The 22271-nt window shown below is 36.6% G+C and overlaps 1 protein-coding gene across 1 annotated transcript in view; it reads right to left on the reverse strand.

Annotated features, from left to right (window-relative positions):
• Positions 1–311: 311 nt before the first annotated feature.
• The window catches only part of LOC105477384 (betacellulin), a 50332-nt gene continuing 28372 nt past the window's right edge, over positions 312–22271 (reverse strand). Inside the window, exons 3-6 of the mRNA XM_071093505.1 lie at positions 11717–11834; positions 5874–6020; positions 3580–3689; positions 312–2228 (exon numbers count right to left, since the gene is read on the reverse strand). Of these exons, the coding sequence (XP_070949606.1) occupies positions 3581–3689; positions 5874–6020; positions 11717–11834 (374 nt within the window). The 3' untranslated portion in view covers positions 312–2228; position 3580. The remainder of the gene's footprint in view (positions 2229–3579; positions 3690–5873; positions 6021–11716; positions 11835–22271) is intronic.

The following is a 22271-nucleotide window of genomic DNA, read 5'->3' on the forward strand; positions in this document are numbered from 1 at the left end:
AGTTCAAGTTTCCAATTTCTCTGGGAATGACTCTAATTGGCCCAAGTTCATTAAGTGCCCACCTCAGACCAATCAAATGCAGCTGGAGGTGGAGTTCAAAAATATGGCCAGGGTATTGGGAAGACAGTCCCATAGATGTCAAACACACTCCCAAATGTTTTAGTTCCTAAAGAAAACACATGGTCAGGATGGATTATTTCAAGAACATTAATGGATAGGGTTTACAAAGCATAAGGTGTTTAAAAGCAATAGTGTTCAAATTTATTTTCATTAGTAATTCATGGTAAAATAAAAAATTCCCAAGTAACCACGTTTACTTTGTTTTAAAAATAAATTTATTTTATTACATGATAATATTGACAGTTTACATAACAAAGTTATTTAGTGTATGCAAAGCAACTATAAAACACATTTTGAAAAGATATAAAAATCTTTGAAATTCTTTCTTGATACCAGATCTACCAAATTTTGAGAGCCACCATTGACATTTTAGGATCAAAACAAAATGGCTTGAGAGATTTTATTGGTCAGCCAAACTCAGTCCAGGAAAAAAGAAACATTTAGAGCATTGTTTTGTGTTTTTAAAAACTCTAATGGATATTTATTCCAAGCTCCTTTTGTATCAAAGAAGACTACATAAGAGAGAGGGCATGAATGAGCTTTTGAAAATAAAGCATATACAACATGGATCAGTTGGATATAATTGTGTTTCAAGTATGATCATTAAATCAGGAGAAAAAATAGATTTTGAAAATTATCAGTTGCTTGACTTAGCTCTTACTGATAGGGAAGCTATTTCCGTATTACATATAAGTACAGCTCCAGCTTCACTCAAAACACCACGGATGCTAGAAGGTGATATATGATTTCAGCATTTGTCTGAATTCTCCACTTCACTATGGAATCTACATTGCAAAGTAAAATTTGCAAAGATTCTAAAAAAGAAGCTGCTTGGCTGACACACACAATTTGGGGGGCATCTTCCATTGATTTTTGTAAGTGAACCACCTAATCAATGTAAAAAGTTAAATATTCCACGAACTATTGACTAAATGTAGATTGTGCTTTTCCAGGTTTAAAGCAGTGTTCATTAAATATACCATGGAGTAAAGGAGCACTTGGCAAGATGGTCTCAAGTAATAGATGTTATGGTCATGAATTTACTGCATCAAAATTTACCTGAGGGCAATCATATATGCTGTCATCAAGAAGAACGCAAATGAGGATATGGTCACAACCAGTCCCTACCTGGTCTCTCCAGTGTTGTCCCTGACCATTACTCCCATATAAACAGCCTCTTTCAGTAACATTATTTATGTTTTATTGAGCATAAACACTTACCCAGGGCTTAAGGAATGCCAAGCATTTACTTTTCCATCTCTATTCATTTCCTTAGTTACGGGGCCAATCTGTTTGCTTTAATAATGTAAAAATGTAGTCACATCATTGAGAACTTATAAAGGAGCAAAGAAATGTAATAAAAGTCAATTCTATAGAAAGCATGATGGTAACAGCAATCTAGGCCAGGATTTCTCAGTCTGTGTGCCTGTAGGAAGATGGCCTTGACATCTCACAATCATACCAAAACACAATGCAGTATAAAACCTTGGGTTATGTTATTGAGTTAGGTTGCACCGATTCAGATGAACAAAAATGATGGTTAAAAGCACAGATTTTGATTTAGATAAACCTTGATTTCTATTCTGTCTCCAACAATCTCCAACTGTCTAAATCTGGATTAGATTATTTGACTTGAGTTCTTTGGCCCTGTTTCCATATGTAGGAAACGAGGATTATAATATCTATCTCATGGATTGCTGAAAGGATTAAATGAAATAATATATTTCAAACTTATTAGCACATGGTAAATGCTTGATAAATGGTAGCTTTATTATTAATTCAATTCCTAAGACCTAACCTCCTTTCTACTTTTCTTTTTTGTTTGACTAGTAATCCTGGTGACAATACTTAAATGAAAGTTTATTGAAATTTCCCTTCTGTTGTTGCTACGTAACCAGTTGCTGTTTTTCGAATTACTAGACAATAATCATATAATTAACGTTCTTATTATTAAAAAAAATAACACAAACTAAAGTTTCAAATAAAAAGTAAATACATTATTTAAAATTCATGTCTACTAGCTGTTTTCCTGAGACACATTCTGTCCATTTTCAAATGAGCAAGGCATTTTGCAGCTTGCCACCAGCCTGAAGGTAACTTCATAGCCTCTGAGAATGAAGAAAATAACAACACGTCACTTTAAAAAAATGGACTATGCAATAATAATAATAATTTAAAAATCCAGAGCCAGTGATTTTGTTTTCAATTCAGTAATGTTGTTTTTGGAATAAGTTAGGAGCACATATAATTTTCATCAAGCATTTACCAACCCCATTAAGCTGCTAGGATTGTCTGGGAGTGATGCTTTGTACAACTGAGCTGTGGAAAGACACTACTCTCTCATACTGGATGTCAACAAGGAAGCTTGTAGGTCTAATTGCTACTGACCTTCCTTATAACCTAAAAGAAACTGACCAAGGATGAAAGCCAACTCAGAACAGTGAGCAGAAAGAAAGAAATAATGTGTTTCCTTATGTGTGAGCCTCTGGTTTGACAAGTGTGAAGCCCACCTTACCTCTGGACTGCCATTCATGTGAGCCAATATGTTGCCTTCACTTTACGCCAGTTTGAGTTGGATTTTATGTTATTACAAACTATCCTGCTCTGTTGTGCTAGTTATGCATCATGTGCCTTCTTGGAGCCTTTCTCTGCCCTGCTCTGTCTCCAGGAGACTGACCACTTCAGATTCCATCACCAGGGCTCCATTGCCCTCTGGTTTCTGGTGGGTTTGACTAGTAGGAGGCACCTGCTGAAGATCCGAAGGCAAAAGGAGAGAAACTTTGGAATACTTCTTTCCCTATTTCCTCCCTCTGTCCTTGTTTATATCTGACAGTGGCTATGCCCTCCACAACCACAGTTCCTGCCTAGGGGACCCTCCTGCAACATGCCTGTGAATGCTAAGATAATATTTACCTTGGCCCTTCCTATAGGAAGGGCAACAGCTCCCAACCATTCCCAAGCTCAGGGAGCCTCAATGTACTTTTCCTTAACCTTGATCCATGGTTCTTTCATTAAAATCTCTCTATTGGATCATCTGAGAATATTTGTGATTCCTGCACAATCCTTACAGATGTTACATTTAAAGAGCTTATAACAGTGCTTGGCATTGTGGTAAATGCTCAATATATGTAGTTATTATTGCTATTGTTATTTCCTTTCAATGTGAGGTGTCTATATTAAAATACCTCTTTCCTATACCCAAAACTTAGAAAGAAAAATTATATAAATATCCCTACAACCATGCAGTATTAGAATGCCTATCTCTGTGGTAACATGCAGAAAAAGATACGAGAAAGTATTTTATTTGGTTTCAGATTCTATGAAAAAAAACAATTTATTTTTAGATGTTTTTAAATAAAAGCAAACTCTAGTGAATGATTTATTAGATGCAAGTAAGCCCAGTCTCACCAGTTAAATGTCACCTGAATAGTTTTCTATCAGCAAGTTTATCTCACTTACATTAAGAAATATTTGTCTCTTCAATATCTTCATTGATAGGAGTTATATCTTTACCCAGAGTTTGCATTTCTTCTTCTTTCTTCTTTCTATTACGACGTTTCCGAAGAGGACTTAGAAAATACATGTTAGAAATTAGTATGGGCCTAGTAGTTCATGTGAACACAAAATTATCCATCAAAAGATCCTATGATCCTATTTACAGACTGTTAAAAATGCATAGGTTTCTTTTAAAAAAATATATATTTAGGGTTCTCTCTTAACCCATCTCCTTCTCTAGGTTCAGATGATAGGTATAATAGGCAACAGTGTGGGTAGAAAATAGTTATCAAAACAGAAAGAATATGTCACTTATATTGATGGAGTTTAGTTAGCAGAAGAGAATTTTTCAGGCCAAGTTATTTTACAAAATAGACTAATGAGTATTACATAGTGTACATGTGGTGTACAAGAAACAGTACAAATTGGAAACAGGCATAAGGAAAACAAGAGTGACGTAGCCTTTGGATATATTAACTAGGCTTCTAGATACATTAAAAAATGTGTTAGATATTCCAGACGGCATTCCTGTTTTCCTAAAGTACAGCACCAAGTTGATATAACAAAATAGGCTGTTTCCCAGCTTTGCCCAACTGATTCTCTGCCCCAAACCTGGCATAGTATTTCTTCCTACCTTAAGTAGGTAAAATAAAAATATATCTTTCAATTTTATAGTTAGAAAGTATCTTACAGATTATTTGGTTTAACACTCTTGTCTTACAGAAAATAAAAGTTCAAAGATGTTGAGAAATTTGCCCAAAGTCTCAAAGATACATAATGGAGGAGCTGAGACAAAAATTAAATACTCTGGCTGGGGACAGTGGCTCATGCCTGTAATCCCAGCACTTTGGGAGGCCAAGGTAGGTAGATCAGCTTGAGGTCAGGAGTTACCAGCCTGGTGTACATGGTGAAATCCCATCTCTACTAAAAATACATAAATTAGCTGGGTGTGGTGGCGGACACCTGTAATTGCTACTCGGGAAGCTGAGGTAGGAGAATTGCTTGAACCCAAGAGGCAGAGGTTGCAGTGAGCCAAGAGCAAGCCATTGCACTCCAGCCTGGGCAACAGAGCAAGACTCTGTCTCCAAATAAATAAATAAATAAATAAATAAATAAATAATCAAAGACTCCCTCTACGGTAGTGTTTTTTTCCCTAGCACATTGCAAAGAAAGGAATCATAAAGAGCACCCTCTTTATGTATGGTCCATAGTGAAGGGTAGATCCAAGAGTTTAGGAATCTGGGCAAGCTTCTTAAGACAAAAAGATACCACTTTAATAAGATACTTTTTTTGTTGTTTTGGTAGGATACTTGGTGGTAGTCCTGTTCTGCAAAAAAATAATAAAAATAAAAAATAAAGTTTACAAAAAGAAACTAATTTAATTAAGAATTGTCCCAGAACCAGGTACCATGGCTCACACCTGTAATCCTGCTACTCAAGAGGCTGAGGCAGGAGGATCACTTGTGGCTAGGAGTTCAAGACGAGCCTGGACAACATAGTGAGAGCCAGTCTCTTAAAAAAAAAAAAAAAAAAAAAAAAAAAAAAAAAAAAAAAGCCTGGCGTGGTGGCACACACTTGTATTCCCTACTACTCAGGAAGCTGAGGTGTGAGGATCGCTTAAGCCCAGCAGTTTGAGGCTGCAGTGAGCTATGTTCGCACCACTGCCCTCCAGCCTGGGCAAAAGAGTGAGACTCTGTCACTAAATAAATAAATAAATAAATAAATAAATAAATAAATAAATACAAATAAAAGTTGTGCAAAGCCGCTCTGTCTCAGAGAAAAAACAAGATGTTTCCTGATTTTCAAAGTTCTGATATATAATAGAAAGCAAAAGGAAAAACAAACTAATGTGGTTTGCACATAAAGTTTATTATTTTAATGTGGCAAAGCAAAAAAAAAATTTGTTTTTATCTTTCAATGTTATTGTGTTATGGTACAGTTTTAGAAAATAAAAGTCTTATGTAATCTACTAACAAACATAAAATATAGGCTTTAAGACTAAATGATTGTCTTTTTTAACTAGAAAATTTATACAGATTTTATTTTAAACTATAACAATTTTATTCAGTAAATGATAAAAATCATGTATTATGTGTTTTATTATGAGTACTTCTATATCAACAATGGCAAAGCTCAAAAAGTAGATTTATTTGAATCAAAGAAAAAGCAAAAGAGAATGTAGGAAGGAAGAAAAGAAGAAAAACTATGAGCAATACTATTTCTCAGATTTACTTAAAATTAAGTTTAAAAATACTTACTGACAGCATGTGCAGACGCCGATGACCAAAATAATAAAAACTACCATAACTGCTATCAAACAAATCACCAGAATCTGTCCTCTGTCTCCTTTTAGGTAAAACAAGTCAACTCTCTCACACCTTGCTCCAATGTAGCCTTCATCACAGCTATAAAACAAGAAGAGGGCAAGGAAGTAAAAGATGCAAGACTTAAGAATCTCTACTTCTTTTCTGAAGAGATTAACAGTTTTCATTACTTGAAATTAATAAAGAACACAGTTCCTTTTTTAAAAAAAGGTACACTACTTTGTCGACTAGTGACTTCAATTTTTTTGCTTTGCCGAAAACCTGTCACCACTTGATCATTAGACATCATTAATATGTCTGATATAAATACACAAGGATGATGACAATTAACTAAAATGTATTTTAAAATTTTAGTCTCTGAATTCAAAAAGGAAAGGAGGATAAAATTTCCTCCACAGCATTCCCAGTGCTTAAATACCTCCATGACAAGGAACTCAAAAATCCCCAGGACTTCCCATTTCATCACAGGATAACGCAAATAGTTTTGATGTGTTCACGCTGTCTTATAAATTATATAAAAATTGTATGGTTTTATATGATCAAACGTGCTAACGCAGGTGAAAGTTCATAACACAATGTTCCATAAACGTTAGATAGAGAGAATGTTCTATAAATGTTGTTTCTACAGAATTTCTTTCCTCCTTCCTCCACTGTAAGTGCTATCCATTGATTCTAGTTCTACTGCTTGAAGGCATCACAGATTAGGTCATGCCTTCTATTACTCTTCTATTCACTGCCTCCTTCATTACATCCCCGCAAACACATAGTTCTTTTCCCTTTAGCTCCTTTATCTGATTCCTAAAACCACATTTGCAGATCTGTTCACCATTCTCTTCACTCTCCTCTAAATGGCTTCCCTTTTTTCCATGGCCCTCTTCAAGGGAATGACCAGAAATCAACAATCTCTCTTCATTTCCCTCATTCTCTCAGCTTTCTATCAATCTGCCTTAGGATATATCTAACATAAACAGATGTCCTAAATCTGAGATTACAGTTATGTATCCACTTGACCAAGCTGGGGCTTGTCTGAGTAACGCCCAGGGCTAACAACTCAGTGATTTGAGTACTCCTCATAGAATTATCTGAACTGCATCAGAGAATTAAGGTACATTAAAAGTTTGGGGACATTTTAACCAAAATTATGTGTTGTAACGTCAGTATCTTAGTATTAATAAACATTTTCCTTTATTAATATTAGGGAAATAGTAATAGAAAATATTAATAAATATTTTCCTTAAAAGAATATTTCAAATGAAGTCAAAACACAAAGTGATACTTGGTCCTATACATAATTATTTAAATGTCAAAAAGATTAAATTCTTCTCCTTAGAAAACTTCTGTGCACCCCCATTTTCCTTTAAGAAAGGATTTACTGCTGGGCTGTTCTATACTTTATGCTCGACAAAAGCCAACGCAGTCAATCCTCACAAAGCCTGTATTTCTCAAGTGACGAGATCCCTTAATGCCAATATTGTAGCTGAGACAGTGCTTCAAAACAAATAAACAAAAAACAAGCTCAGTAACAGCCATCAGTCGAAAGGTGAGGCATAATGCAAGCAAAGGAGAAAAGACACCTAAAGACATCTAAAAAAGGACGCAAGGATGAATGAAAGAAAATTGTTTCCTGCATGAGATATCAAAAATCTGTCATACATAAGACTAAAACTAGGGAGGGGGAGAATCATTTTTTTTTTTTTTTGAGATGGTATCTCGCTCTGTCACCAGGCTGGAGTGCAGTGGCACGATTTCGGTTCACTGCAACCTCCGCCTCATGGGTTCAAGCGATTCTCCTGCCTCAGCCTCCAGAGTAACTGGGATGAAACCGCACGTGCCACTGTGCCCAGCTAATTCTTGTATTTTTAGTAGAGACAAAGTTTCACCATGTTAGCCAGGATGGTCTCAATCTCTCTCTCTCTCTCTCTTTTTTTTTTCTAGTTCTTCTTCTTTTTTTTTTTATTATCATACTTTAAGTTCTAGGGTACATGTGCATAACGTGCAGATTTGTTACATATGTATACTTGTGCCATGTTGGTGTGCTGCACCCATCAACTTGTCAGCACCCATCAACTCGTCATTTACATCAGGTATAACTCCCAATGCAATCCCTCCCCCCTCCCCCCTCCCCATAATAGGCCCTGGTGTGTGATGTTCCCCTTCCCGAGACCAAGTGATCTCATTGTTCAGTTCCCACCTATGAGTGAGAACAGGCGGTGTTTGGTTTTCTGTTCTTGCAATCGTTTGCTTGACCTCATGGTCCGCCCCTGTCGGCCTCCCAAAGTGCTGGGATTACAGGTGTGAGCCAACCCAACTGGCCGGGAATCACTTTTAATTGTATGTATAGGAGAAAGATTTGTCAGAGTTTTTATAAGGTTGGAATTAAATCTTACAAATATCATCTTTCCCAACTAGCTTAAACATTCCTTAAACAAATTTACTAAATGTGATATTTGTAAACAATAGCTTTGCCCATCAAATGCACGGCAATTACTTTCTACTCTTCTAGAATGTTTTCCTAATTATATGCTGTGGGATTGGTGGCTTAACAATGCTTTAACTGAATTCCTCATTAAGCAGTACTTCCTGTAAGTTGTACCCCAATGAATCCATGCTAAAAGGTCAAACCTTAACATAGCTGGTTATAGTGGTTCTTATGATATTTATGCTCTTCAGCAAACCAATAACATATCAGCTGATGTTTATTTTCAATGAGTGTATCTCTTATGTAAGAGAAGAGGCAAAGAGAGCAGATTCTAACTTTTTTTTTATTAAACGGTGATTAAGTGGGTTTTTATTTAATAAGCATCTTATACTATTTAAAATCAGAAATAATTTTAAAAGATGTTCATGATCCTTAAGGGTACTGCAAAATTGGGCGTTGGGATCACTATTCTGAAATAATCACCAGAAACTGTTGTAAAAGATCTATAAACATTAACCTGATCCTTATTACCACCTTTGAGGTATGTGCTATCATTAACACCATTTTATAGATGAAGAAACTGATGCACAGAGAAGATAAGGTAATGGGGATTCAAAAAAGCAGTCTGGCTCCCAAGTTCATGCTCTTAACTGCATAGTAGATGTGCTGTGCTGCATGTATAAATAAAAATTATGTATCTGGAAACAAATTGTTCCTTTTCAAAGGAAGTACTGAGAAGATTACTAGGAGAAGATGTGCATTATTTGAAACACACTTTGGTTTTTCATGTAAAAACAAGAGTCCACAAACTCCCATGTTTGTGGGATCCCATGATCCCAAGAAAAGGAGATATTTCTGGTTTCTCAAGACAGCGTTATCACCAATGGCAAGAGAGTTTTGCCTGAATCTGTGCTATATCACCTGAAACATCAGTCCTAGGTTGATTTTCTACTACTCATCTCATAGCTATCTTGGGAGGATGAGGCAGGAGAAGCACATTAGCCTAGGAGTTTGAGTCTAGCTTGGGCAATATAGCGAGACTCTCTCTCAAAAAAAAAAAAAATTGTTTTTAAAAAGTTGGGGCCGGGCGCGGTGGCTCATGCCTGTAATCCCAGCACTTGCAGATCACGAAGTCAGGAGATTGAGACCATCCTGGCTAACACGATGAAACCCCGTCTCTACTAAAATTACAAAAAATTAGCTGGGCGTGGTGGCGGGCTCCTGTAGTCCCAGCTAGTCTGGAGCCTGAGGCAGGAGAATGGCGTGAACCTGGGAGGTGGAGCTTGCACTGAGCCGAGATCACCCCACTGCACTGCAGCCTGGGCGACAGTGTGAGACTCTGTCAAAAAAAAAAAAAAAAGTGGAACTTTTTATTAATGGCATACTTAAATATGTTCTTAAAAAGTTGGAACTTTAAAAATTATTAAACTCTTGCTCTGTGCTGGGTACCACAATTAGTGTTTTTTGCATTTATTATTTTGCTATCTTCACCACTTGACAGGACAGTATTATTACTCCTTGTAGATGATAAAACTGAGGCTCAGAAAAGGTAACTGACCCACTGTTAACACTGCTTATAATTGGGGAAAACAAAATCTTACTTTAGGTATATCTGACTCCAAAATCTGTGCCCCGTCTGTTATGATCTTCTGCTTCCCATTGACTGTGTATTATTCCTCTACTAAGAAGATGTTCCGTTCAGATTAAGGCCTTGGTCTGGAAATTTAGTGTAGTATTAGATGGACTGTAATAGAGGCACTATTTTTTCATGCATCAGTCATTTCTTGTGCACCTAGTAAATTCTGAGGGCTGTGTTTGACACTGAAATACAAAAATGAATAAGCCATGAGCCCTGCCCTATAGGAGCTCACAGTCACAGAAGGCACATTGAAAGAAACCACCAGTTATGCTCCAGTGGATAAGAGCTTTCATAGAGGTGTGGCTAGATCACAGGGGAAGGCCATCTAAGTCAGACCTGGGTGTATGCCTGAGAAGGAGGAAGTCAGTGAAGGGGTGCACAAGGAGATGATGAGTGCAGTGCATCTTAAACCATAGCAAGAATAAGCTTTCTAGGCTATGAGAAGAGCATATAATAAATCATGAAATGAAATGTAGAATTTTAGAAGAGCATTTAGGAATATGGTGAGATATAGCTAAAAAATTAAGCCAGGATCAGGTGATCTAGGAAGGCTAAGAAATCGAGTGTAAACTTTACATTGAAGGGAACAATCTGTGTGTTGATCCTAGGCAGGTAGATTACACATTGTGATTTTCATTTTAGACGGCAGCAATATCAAAGAACAATAAATCTGCAGACATAGGAACCAATCATGAAAATGTATTAAGTTAAAGATCATTAATATTTTTAAAATTCAATATATGCTTCCAAACCAGGGAGCAATTAAATGAATTTTTTAAAAAATTAGATCTATCCCTCTCAACACACACACACACACACACACACATGCACACACACACACTTCCTTATTTTCTTACATTAGCAATTGTTATCTGCCTCCAAGTATTATCCACGCATATTTCTTTTTTAAATTAAATATATTTAAGTTTTTAAAAAGTTTATGACCCTTAAAGTTTCCAAAAAATTAGGATTTGGAATCATTTTTCTGAGAAACTTATGAGAAGAACACTTATATACTGGGGCAACTATGCAGAAGAACATAAACGTTCTATGAACTTTAAGTCAAAATTGCACTTGGAGAATCACCTTCCACTTCTCTAAGGAAAGGTCCCAGGAAGCACATTAGTGGGACATCCTTTTAGAAGAAAACACATATTTAAAAGATGCAAAAAGAAAGTTGTGTATGCCTGAGTAAAACTGAACGAGGCTCAAATACAAAGAGTTGAAAAGAAAACTCTTCTCCCAATTCCCCACTGTACTAAACAGGCTTCGCTAATCTCTTATTTATAAATAAGACTAATTCCTTGCACTTAACTGACACCTACAAAAGTAGCTCTTAATTTGGCAGGAATTTCCTCGTATTTACACTAACTATAAACTACCTAACACTTGCCAGAATAATTTATTTCCATTTGAACCACCCAGGAGATTATTCGAGCTGAAAAGAATCAGTTCTGCTGGCGCAAGAAATCAGAGGACACTGCCCAGCCCGGAAGGGAAGCTGAACTCTCACATACTCATATTTCAGGAGGAAAGTGTGCGTCAGTTTCTCCATAAGTAGTTGCTGAGTGGGCCCCTAAACAAGTGGCTGGGGGCAGAACCAGGCAGAACTGTGTTCGGACAGATGGCATGGTTAGCTCACACTTTCCAGTCCTGGCAAGCCCCAGGCGGGCACCATTCTGCACCCTTTTGCTTGCTGGCTGAGGACACTCCACTTACACACAGGAGGGCGTCTGCTCGGTCACCACGAAGCGGCATCTCCCTTTGATGCAGTAATGCTTGTATTGCTTGGGGCACCTAGAGAAGTGGCCTTTCCGCTTTGATTGTGTGGTGGTAGCTGGAAAATGAGAAAAAGTTCAATAAATCAACTATTTTTAAATATTCGCTTGTAAATAGAATCATATTCCTATCTTGCTGCCAGTTTCTCTGTAGAATATATTTGAATCTCTCATTTTTCTTTCTCTCTGCATTGGGATAGAATTCAGACTTTTGTGACTCCAAAATAGCTCTGGAGATTGGACAATGGAGATCATGGTGAGAATGTTACCTACTTTAATTAAGAATTGACTTCAACCTACCTTTCAGAAACTTTAGTGTCATTTAAAGGGTAAAACACAAGTATAAGAAGAAGAAGGCTTTCATTCCATGAACGCTATCAGAGCCATGCTAGAGAACAGAGGTTTTTTGTTTGGTTGGTTTTGGGGTTTGGTTGTGGTTGTTTAACTTAAACACTTCCATAGTATTTCCTGGGTGCTAGATGCTGGTCTGTTTGCTTTTTGTATATTGTTCATTTAATGTTCATAATAGCCTTGTGAGGTAAGCACCATTTTAATCTCCAATTTACGGATGTACAAAGCACAACACATGGAGGTTAAGTCACCTTCCAAGATCACACAGATAGAAAGTGGCAGAACTGGGACTCAAACCCAGGGAGTGTGCCACTGAGTCCACGATCTTGACTGCCACATACACTCTGGCATTTTGTTGAGCCAGCCGCTCACCAGGTGTCTGTCACTGACTCTCAGCCTGATGCATGCAGAAGTCACACCTGCCTCCGTGGGCAATTGTGTCTCTCATTTGGCCCATGAATTCTTTCTGCTGTTCTGAAGGAGAAGGAAAATACTGAAAGCTTCATGCTCTGGATTTCACTCCTGAACTGACTTCCTTGCCTTACCCTTTTAGGGGTTTGATTGCCTAATTTTTCAACTGAGGGTAGTAACATGTAGCATTTCCGCATCACTGACATGTAAAATTTCAGTAAATAACAATCATCAAGAGAAACAGAACAGAAATACTACCTGTTTCTTCTGTTAATTTACAAGGGACGTATGCCCACACCCACAGAAAACAACTAACGAGCCAGCTCCAGCCCAGGGTCAAACTTTCCATGTTCATGGTATAACCAACAGCTTGCAGGATCCAGGCGCCTGTGGAGCCAGGAGGACCATAGTGTATTCATGTCAGAAGGGCATGTCACGCTAGGTTTGGTATGGCACCTGTCATCCAATGACATTGAATAATCACTTTATGAATAGCAATGACTACTAAACATCTTAATTAATATTATGAAAAGGGTACATATAATTGCCCCAGGCCACCAGAGAGAGGAATCTCAAAGGACTTAGGATGATCTATACACTGCAAATTCCTGTGATTCCAGGTCACAGGGCAGAGTTTCAGGGGATGGCAGAATCTCACTGAGGAACTGACTAACCTGGTTTGATTGGTGACTTGATAAACACCTATGCTGGCTGCTTGAACTACATGCCAGGTATTTGCTTGATACATGTCAACCAATGAGACTCATCAGAAGGACTGAAATTTCTTCCAGAAATAACTACAAAATGTATCAAAGACAAAGACCTGTGTATTTTGACAAATAAATTGATGTCAGCTTCCATTTGTTGAGTGTATCCATTTCCAGAGCTCTGTAATAGGCAGTAGAAAACATCAAAGACATAAAGGATACCCTATCTTATTATTTAAATTGGTAGATTAGAACAAACAAAAAACAAGAATAAGCAATTAACTGGCAAAAACAACCATCATAACCAGATAATAGTTTTAATACACTGGAAACAGTGGAAAGAACACTGGATTCAGAGAAAGAAAATTTGTGTTTAATTTTCAACTCCGCCTTTCATTAGCTGTATGAGTCTGGGCAAGCTAATTAGGCTGTCTGAACCTTTGTTTCCTCATCTGTAAGATAGACATGATAACATACATTGAAGGGCTGTTGAGAGATGCAATAAAAAAAGATATGTAGAAGTTCATAGCAGAATTCCTGGGACAGCAATCCCCTCAGCAAATGAGTTAATCCAAGAATCTTAAAATCTTGGCAATTCTAACAGCAATCTCGTATGAGTGTGAAGAATGTTGACCTAATCAAAGAGAAATGAATGGAAAATGTAGATTTTTTAGAGGAGGTGAACAAGCAATTGATTTATGGAGAATGTCAATAGCAAAGGCACAGAGTCAAGAATATGCAGGTCTAGTGCAGGTAGTGGAAGGCACATTTCACTGAAATGGGAGGATCCTGAAGGAGAATAGCAAAGAATGGCTGTGAATGAAAGTTAGAAACCTCAGATGTCAGTAGGCTGAAGTGTTTACACTTGAAACACAAAGCAAGAGAGAGCTGAAGATGATTCCTATGGATAAAATTAAATGGTATATATAAAAATACTTTAAACTGTGGAGCATTTTGTCATCATATTATATAGGAGAGTATAGACTGGGCTCTTAGTGGGGGCAAAGAGACACATGCGATAAGAGTCTGGGCCAGGGAGATGGAGGGGAAGGAGATTAACTCAAGAGGCAGCAGACTTAATGACAGATCTTGTATGAACCAGAAAGACCTTTCCAGATTTGCAAAGCATACCTATCTTTAAATATCAAAGTCATTTGGCTATATATCCTAATCTTTACTTATTTCTCTAGTTGCTGTGCCCCTTTAAATGCACCCAGGCTTTTGATAAACACCATGCAGAGTATGATACCAAAAAGCAAATTAACCAGCAGCTGCTGAATGCAGTGATTTGATCAGCCTTCGTTCATCCAAGCAGCACAAATCTATGCCAAGGAAATGTTTGCCAGGTCTTGTTTTGATCGCTCACAGAGCTCTCTCCTTTGCCAAGTAAGCATGCTCTTAAATATTCCCAACATTATTTAGATTTTAAAACATTTCCATGCCACCAGGCAGAAAATGTCCAGTGATTTCTTTATGGAACTTTAAAACCTGAAAGCAAAATAAATCACACATACTGCCACACATACACATAAATACACATGCACACACACATACACATACAAACCCAGATGGGATCATCCTGTCCTTGTCAAAATGAGAAAGCTTATCAGCATTCTTTTTTTTTTTTTTTGAACGCCACCTAAAATTTCAGTTCCTTATAATCCAGTATTCATCAAGTTCATGTTATCTAAAAATTGAACTATGGAACCCAGTGTTTTCTGCCTGTCATGAGACCTGATGATATAGGGCACAGGAGGGTGAATATACCCTTCCATTCCAGAGAAATTTATCAAGAAGAAGGAAAAGTTAATCCTATGACAAAAGAGGGATATGTCCTAAGTGTTGTGTTTCTCTGTTGTAAAGTGAATGACATAGTCTTGAAAATGTAGCAAGGTAGCAACCAGAAATATCCTTCTGATCCTAGAGGTGGTGGAACGCAATTGATCTTTTTTCCTCCCACATTACGCTTTTGCAACTCAAATTCCAAAAACAAAACATAGAATTTCCTGTCTATGTCAGGAAATTGTCCCAGAGAATCTCACTGGAAAAGTACATCCACTAGTGGGTCAGGCTGCAACACAATCTCATAAGTGGATGGGCACCACAAGTAATATATATCGATCTCTTCATAAGACTCTATATTCCAAAGATGCTAAACACCAATTAAATAAGAAACGATTAGGATTACTGCAGGTCAGTGGATGTAAAAACCTAACTCTAAGGTTTGCAAAAGGAATCGAAAGCAGGGACATCTTTCTTAGATCACACAGCAATTAAACAAGAAGTAGTCATCCTCCTTGGGTCATATGGGTAGTTAGATGAGATGTACTAGATTCCCTTGGGCTAAGCCAAAGTGGAGGAATGCAGTAGACACCTAAATGACTTAGTTTCCATATGGAATTTTCCTCAATTTGATGACATTTTGATTAAACATAGGATAGTTCCTTAGTCTCTATATGATTCTAGTTCTCAAGACAAAAGAGGCTTTGTGATGCCTTTGTGACTAAAACTCTGAGGAGTAGATCCATTAGGTGTATCCTTCATAAAGCCTTTGCTTATTTATTCTAACAGTGTTCATTCAAAAGTATTTAATAATTTTGTAGATGACATTAATATCAGCAACTGTATTCTGAAGTCAACTCAAAGGTCAATCAATACTACAACTGTTATTACAGTGCTTTTTCGTAATACCTATTATAATGGTTATAGCCTTATAGTGTCTCTAGCTCCGTTGTTAGATGCATAGTTAAATCTGCATGTACAAATGTAAAGGGAAAGGCTAAACTTTGAAATAGATGTCTCACAGGTGTTAACAAGGAGACTGAGGAAGAAAAACAACTATAAATTCATACTCCCACACAGATAGGAAGTAGAGCCTAGGGCTTTATTATTTTACTCCTTGGCTTCCAGGCATCTTCCCAATAGGGATTTCCTCCTTTTACAAACCTCTTAGGCCAAAATGTGAAGAAGAAAGTTTTATATATTTAAAGTTAATTTTCTTTTTTGTCTTGCCAGCTATCTCTGGTCAGGGAAATGTAAATTCACAGTGTCCTTGAAGAAATACAAACTTTGAAATTTTATTTTAATTGAGGATTCCCATTTGTCTTACATCCAATGACATTTCCTCCAGAAAAGTGAAAGGGGACGTTACATCTCACAGAGGTACATGTTAACTTTTTTTGAGCTACTAGAATTTGCTTATATAGGAGTTCAGTGGTGCGATATGGACAGAATAGCATGTCTTTTAACTAAGAAGGCCCTGGCAACCATTTCTGAGCTTATAGGAATGGGCCTTCACCCAGAGCTGCCCTTTTTCATTTAATCCCTTTGGTGGAAAAAAAAAGAATCAATGTTGAAGCATGGGTATCTTTGCATATGTTTAAAAATATTCATGGCTAGAGGCAAATAAAGATGAAGGGACAGGAAGAAAACTTATCTTTCCCTTGTTTTTCAAGAATGCATGCTATAGAATTCTTGTGTGCATGATGAATCCTTTGCTCATTCTTCTTTACAGGTTCCTCTTCGCCTCCCTCAACGTCTAACATTTTGCAGATACAGCAGGGCTGGATACTCTTTCATCTCTTCTCCTTCCTGGGTAAGCTCATGAAGTCTCCTGTCCTAAACACATCTTTATGATAACAATTTCTAAATTTAGTTTACATCTTAGATATCATCCTTCAATCCCAACTGTCCAACTAACATCTTCACTTGGATATCTAACTGACATTTCAACTTAACACTTTCAAAATAGAATATTTGATTTTCCCGTTGAAACTTGGTCTTTCCTTACCTCAGTAAATAATATCCATTCTTACATTATTGCAGCTAAAAATCTTGGAATTATCTTGACTTATTTCTCTCTTACCCTACATCCAATGCATCAACAAACCCTATTGGCTGCATTCAAAATATACGCAGAATAATCCCATGATCTCCACTACCCTGGTCTGAGCCCAGTAGCGTCTCAGGCTGGAAATCGCTTCTATGACAACACCTTTAGCTAGTCTCTTTCCTTCTGCCTTTGCCCACTTGACTATCAAATCTGCATACAAAAACCAGAGTAATGCCATTAAAACTCACTCAGAGAAAAAGCTGAAGGCCTTATACTCCTTGGGAAGGCTCTGTTATACAGTACTCATTACCTCTCTTTCTCCATTACCTTTCTGACTTCATATTTGACCACTGTTCATTTTTGCATCCCTGATACCTGAATGACAGCCTGCTGCATAGTAGGTACTCATAAATATTAGTAAGATGAATGAATGCATCACCCAAGTTAGAAAATGATACAGTCAGTACAGAAGATCTGTTCGGGCACTCTATTAATTTATTTTTCAAGAACCTACTGTTCTCATTTGCACTTTAACTTCAGGAAATGATTGGTATTCTTATTATTTTTAGCATTTTTCTCACACATTCCACATTTTGATCTTCCCACATGATTCTAAGCAGTTTAGCATGGTGATTAACAACACACTTTCTAGAGAGATGATGTCTCTGAATTCACGTCAGGCTACTTTGTTTACTGTGTGATCTTGAACAAATTACTTTATCTCTCTGTGCCACAGTGTCTTCATTTGAAAAAGGGAGTAATGTAGGTACTCCATAGGATTAAATGAATTTATATACACAAAACACTCAGAACAATCCTTGGCACATAGTAGGAGATAAATAGATGATGGATGCTATCTTTTTATTAAAAGTGTAATTGTTGATGATGATGCTATACCCCAAAGGAATAAAGTATACCAAATAAAGGAAGGAAAGGAGGGCTGAAGGAAGGAAGGAAACAAAAAAGTAAAGAGGGAAGGAGAATGAGAAGGACGGTGGAAAGGGGAAGAAAGTTGATTTAAATAAGTTAATTAATGCTATTGTGACCATCATATAAGAGTAGGCCCATCTACCTTAGAACTTGAGAGATCAAGCTCAAATATATTGAGCATAGTCTACCTATTAATTTTACCTGATATTTTAAGGTAATGCAGTTATTTTAGCCTGACAATGTGAAAGGAGAGTAGTAACATAAATAACGCTACTCAATGCCACAAAAATTTCAAGAAGCTCCATCCTTGATTAAAATTTTCAAAATCAAATCAATTGATTTTCAACACCTCTAGAATTGTGTTCTTGAGATGTTTTTTGTTTGTCTTCTGTTTTCTAATAGGCTACTAGGAGAAGAAGGGTAAACCAAAGAAATAATTAAGCATTTTTGCTCTGTATTTCTGGTTTCTCATTGATTTCTCAACATACATCCATGTTGAAGTCTGTCTTCTCTCCATCTCTAGATAATATTCCCCAAATAGTAAAATGTGTAACTATGTTTTTAAGCCCATTTGCAAGAAAAAATTCTATATCCTATATAGGAAAATACAAAATAATTTTTCTGACATTATATTATCATTGTGATATTTAAGCAAAGTGATCTTCCACCAAATCACTACTGTAATTGTATCTTAATTATGCCAATAACTTTACTAAAATAATTTACAAATAATATTTTCTTAAAATTATTGTAAGTCAGTAAGTTGCATCCTGCATGGTCTTAGCATGCCACAGGCCTAATCACTCATGGTGTAAAAGAAAGTTTCCCCATGTAGAGATTACAGTGTATGGTCTCTATTTTAAATTTTTTTAAGTCAAAAACTCATTTTTGCCTTATTTGCATAGTTTTCAGCTTTTACATTTATTTGTAAATAATACGTTTATATTTAATATTTGTAAAATAGTTTACAAAATTTACAATAATTTTACTAAAATATTTATAAGATCTATAAATGCAGGCTTAACCTCCTGAATGGGAGGGAAAGGGAACATACAAGCAATAGTGATAAAAAAGAATCAGAGATTAATAAATTTCGCTTTTCATGGATGCTGAGGGGATGGGGAGATAGCCAGAGATTGGTTGCAGGATACAAAATTATAGTTAGATAGGAGGAATAAAGTTCTAATGTTCTCTAACACTGTGGGATAACTATAATTAACAATAATTTACTGCATATTTTGAAATAACTGAAAGAGAAGATTTTGAATATTTTCAACACATATAAATGATAAATGCTTGAGGTGATAGATACGTGCTAATTACCCTGATTTGATCATTGCACATTGTATACATGTGTTGAAATAGCCCACTGTATCCTATAAATATGTATAATTATTGTGTCAATTAAAAATAATCATAATAAATTTTAAAGAAAACAGAAAATATACCAAAAAATAATTATTTGGACATGTCCCCAGACTATGTCTCAGAAAATAAATTACAACTAATTCAGAGAAAATTATGGATTTGAGTGGGTGAACAAAAATAACTACTTCCTCAGTGATCCTCCAGAGAAAAAATTAGAGATAAATTTAAAAGCTAAAACTATGCAAATAATGCAAAAACAAGTAATTAAATTTTAAAAAATTAAAAATAAAGATCTTATACTGTAGCCTCTACACTGTGGGAAACCGGCTTTTACACAGTGAATGATTAGACCTGTGGCACGCTAAGACCATGCAGGCTGCAACTTGTCACTGAGTTACTATGGAAGACGTGTGATGGCAAGGTCTGCATTGATGGGCATAGACTTCGAAAATGAAAATTTTGGTGCTGGAAGTAGAAAGCTGCCTAAGACAACAAAATGGCTTAGAGTGAGAGATTGGGGATTATTCTGTTCAAGGATTTTCTTAGACCCCTCTTTTTGTTAAAGGGTATTAGAGAGACATATAAAAACTACATCCATTTGTAGTACATAAAGAATTAGAAAACAGCGCCCATCAACCAATGAATGGATAAAGAAAATGTGATTTATATACACCATGAAATACTACCTGACCATAAAAAGGAACAAAATAATGTCTTTTGTAGCAACTTCGATGGAGCTGGAGGCCATTATTTTAAGAGAAGTAATGCAGGAATGGGAAACCAAATAGTGTATGTTCTCACTTATAAGTGGGAGATAAGCTATGAAGATGCTCTATTAATCTGTCCTCATGCTGCTAATAAAGACATACCCAACACTGGGTAACTTATAAAGGAAAGAAGTTTAATTGACTTACAGTTCCACATGGTTGGGGAGGCCTCACAATCATGGTAGACAGTGATTGAGGAGCAAAGTCATGTCTTACACGGCAGCAGGCAAGAGAGCTTGTGCAGGGGAACTCCCATTTATAAAAATATCAGGACTCATGAGACTTATTCAATACTATGAGAACAGTATGGGGGAAATCGCCCCCATGAATCAATTATTTCCACCTGGCTCTGCTGCCTTTGACACCTGGGGATTATTACAATTCAATATGAGATTTGGGTGGGGACACAGTCAAACAATATCAGATGCAAAGGCACAAGAAAGCTATAATAAACTTTGGGGACTGAGAGGGGAAGATTGGGAGCAGGGTGAGGGATAAAAGACTGCATAGTGGATATAGTGTACACTGCTTGGGTGATGGGTGAACTAAAATCTTAGAAATCACCACTGAAGAACTTATCCATGCAACCAAAACCACCTGTACCTCCAAAACCATTTTTTAAATTTTACTTTAAGTTCTGGGATACATGTGCAGAATGTGCAGGTTTGTTACATAGGTATACACATGCCACGGTGGTTTCCTGCATCTATCAACCAGTCATCTAGGTTTTAAGCCCCCCATGCATTAGGTATTTGTCCTAATGCTCTCCCTCCCCTTGCCACCCGTCCCCCAACAGGCCCTGATGTGTGATGTTTCCCTCCCTGTGTCCATTCCCACTTATGAGTGAGAACATGTGGTGTTTGGTTTTCTGTTACTGTGTTAGTTTTCTGAGAAAGATGGTTTCCAGCCTCATCCATGTCCCTGCAAAGGACATGAACTCATTCTTTTTTAAGGTTGCATAGTATTCCATGGTGTATATGTGCCACATTTTCTTTATCTAGTCTATCATTGATGGGCATTCCTCCAAAACTATTGAAATAAAAACTGTTTTAAAGAAAAGAAAAAAGAGGAGTAACATCATCAAGATGGCAGAATAGAAAGCCTCCAACTATCCTACCCTCCACAAACACACTGAGTCAACATTACAAAATAAAGACAAATTCTTTTGTAAGAAATTCAGAAAATAGTTGAGAAGCTCCTGTCCTCTAAGCGAATGCAAAAGTAGCCACATTGAAGAAGGTAAAAAAATCTGAGACAGTCTCTCATCATAATCCCTACCCCTAACACAGCACCGCATGATCAGAAGAAAAGTTCCTAGATCTCAGAACAAAGAGAGTTGGACTAGCACAAAGCCTCGAAGGGCCCCCAAGTCTTCAACCAGACTGATTAATGAGAGTCTCCTTCATAAGGCCAGTCCATGAAGAGAGGAGAGGTAGCTGTTTTCTCTAATGCACAGACACCAACACAGCAAGTTAAGAAAAATGAAGGAACGGGTAAATATATCCTAAAGAAAAAAAAAAACACTAATGAAATGAAGATGTATAATTTATTTGACAGAGAATTTAAAATAACTATCATAAAGATGCTCAATGAAGACAGGAGAACAATACATGAACAAAGTGAAATTTTCAAGAAAGAGGTAGAAAATATTTTTTTAATCAAACATAAATTTTCAAGCTGGGTAATTCAGTAACTAAGCTGGAAAATTCAATAGATGGGTTCAACAGCAGACTGTGTCAAGCAAAAGACAGGATTAGCAAACTTCAAGACAGATAATTGGAAATTATACAATCATAGGAGCAAAAATTAAAAATGAATTTTAAAAAGTGAAAAAGCTTAAAGGACTTATGAAACACCATAACTACAGGCAGACCAATATATATCTGATAGTAGTCTAAGAGGAAAAATAGAAAGGGGCAGAAAGCTTATTCAAAGAAATAATGCCCCAAACTTACCAAATCTAAGGAAAGAAATATACATACATAATCAGAAGACCAACAAATTTCAAAAACATAAACCCAAAGAAATCCACACCAAGACACCTCACAATCAAATTGTCAAAAGTTCAAAATAAACAGACAATTTTGAGAGGAGTCAGATGAAAATTACTTTTCATGCACAAAGGAACCT

Source organism: Macaca nemestrina, chromosome 3, assembly GCF_043159975.1.
Source record: "Macaca nemestrina isolate mMacNem1 chromosome 3, mMacNem.hap1, whole genome shotgun sequence".
NCBI lineage: Eukaryota > Metazoa > Chordata > Mammalia > Primates > Cercopithecidae > Macaca > Macaca nemestrina.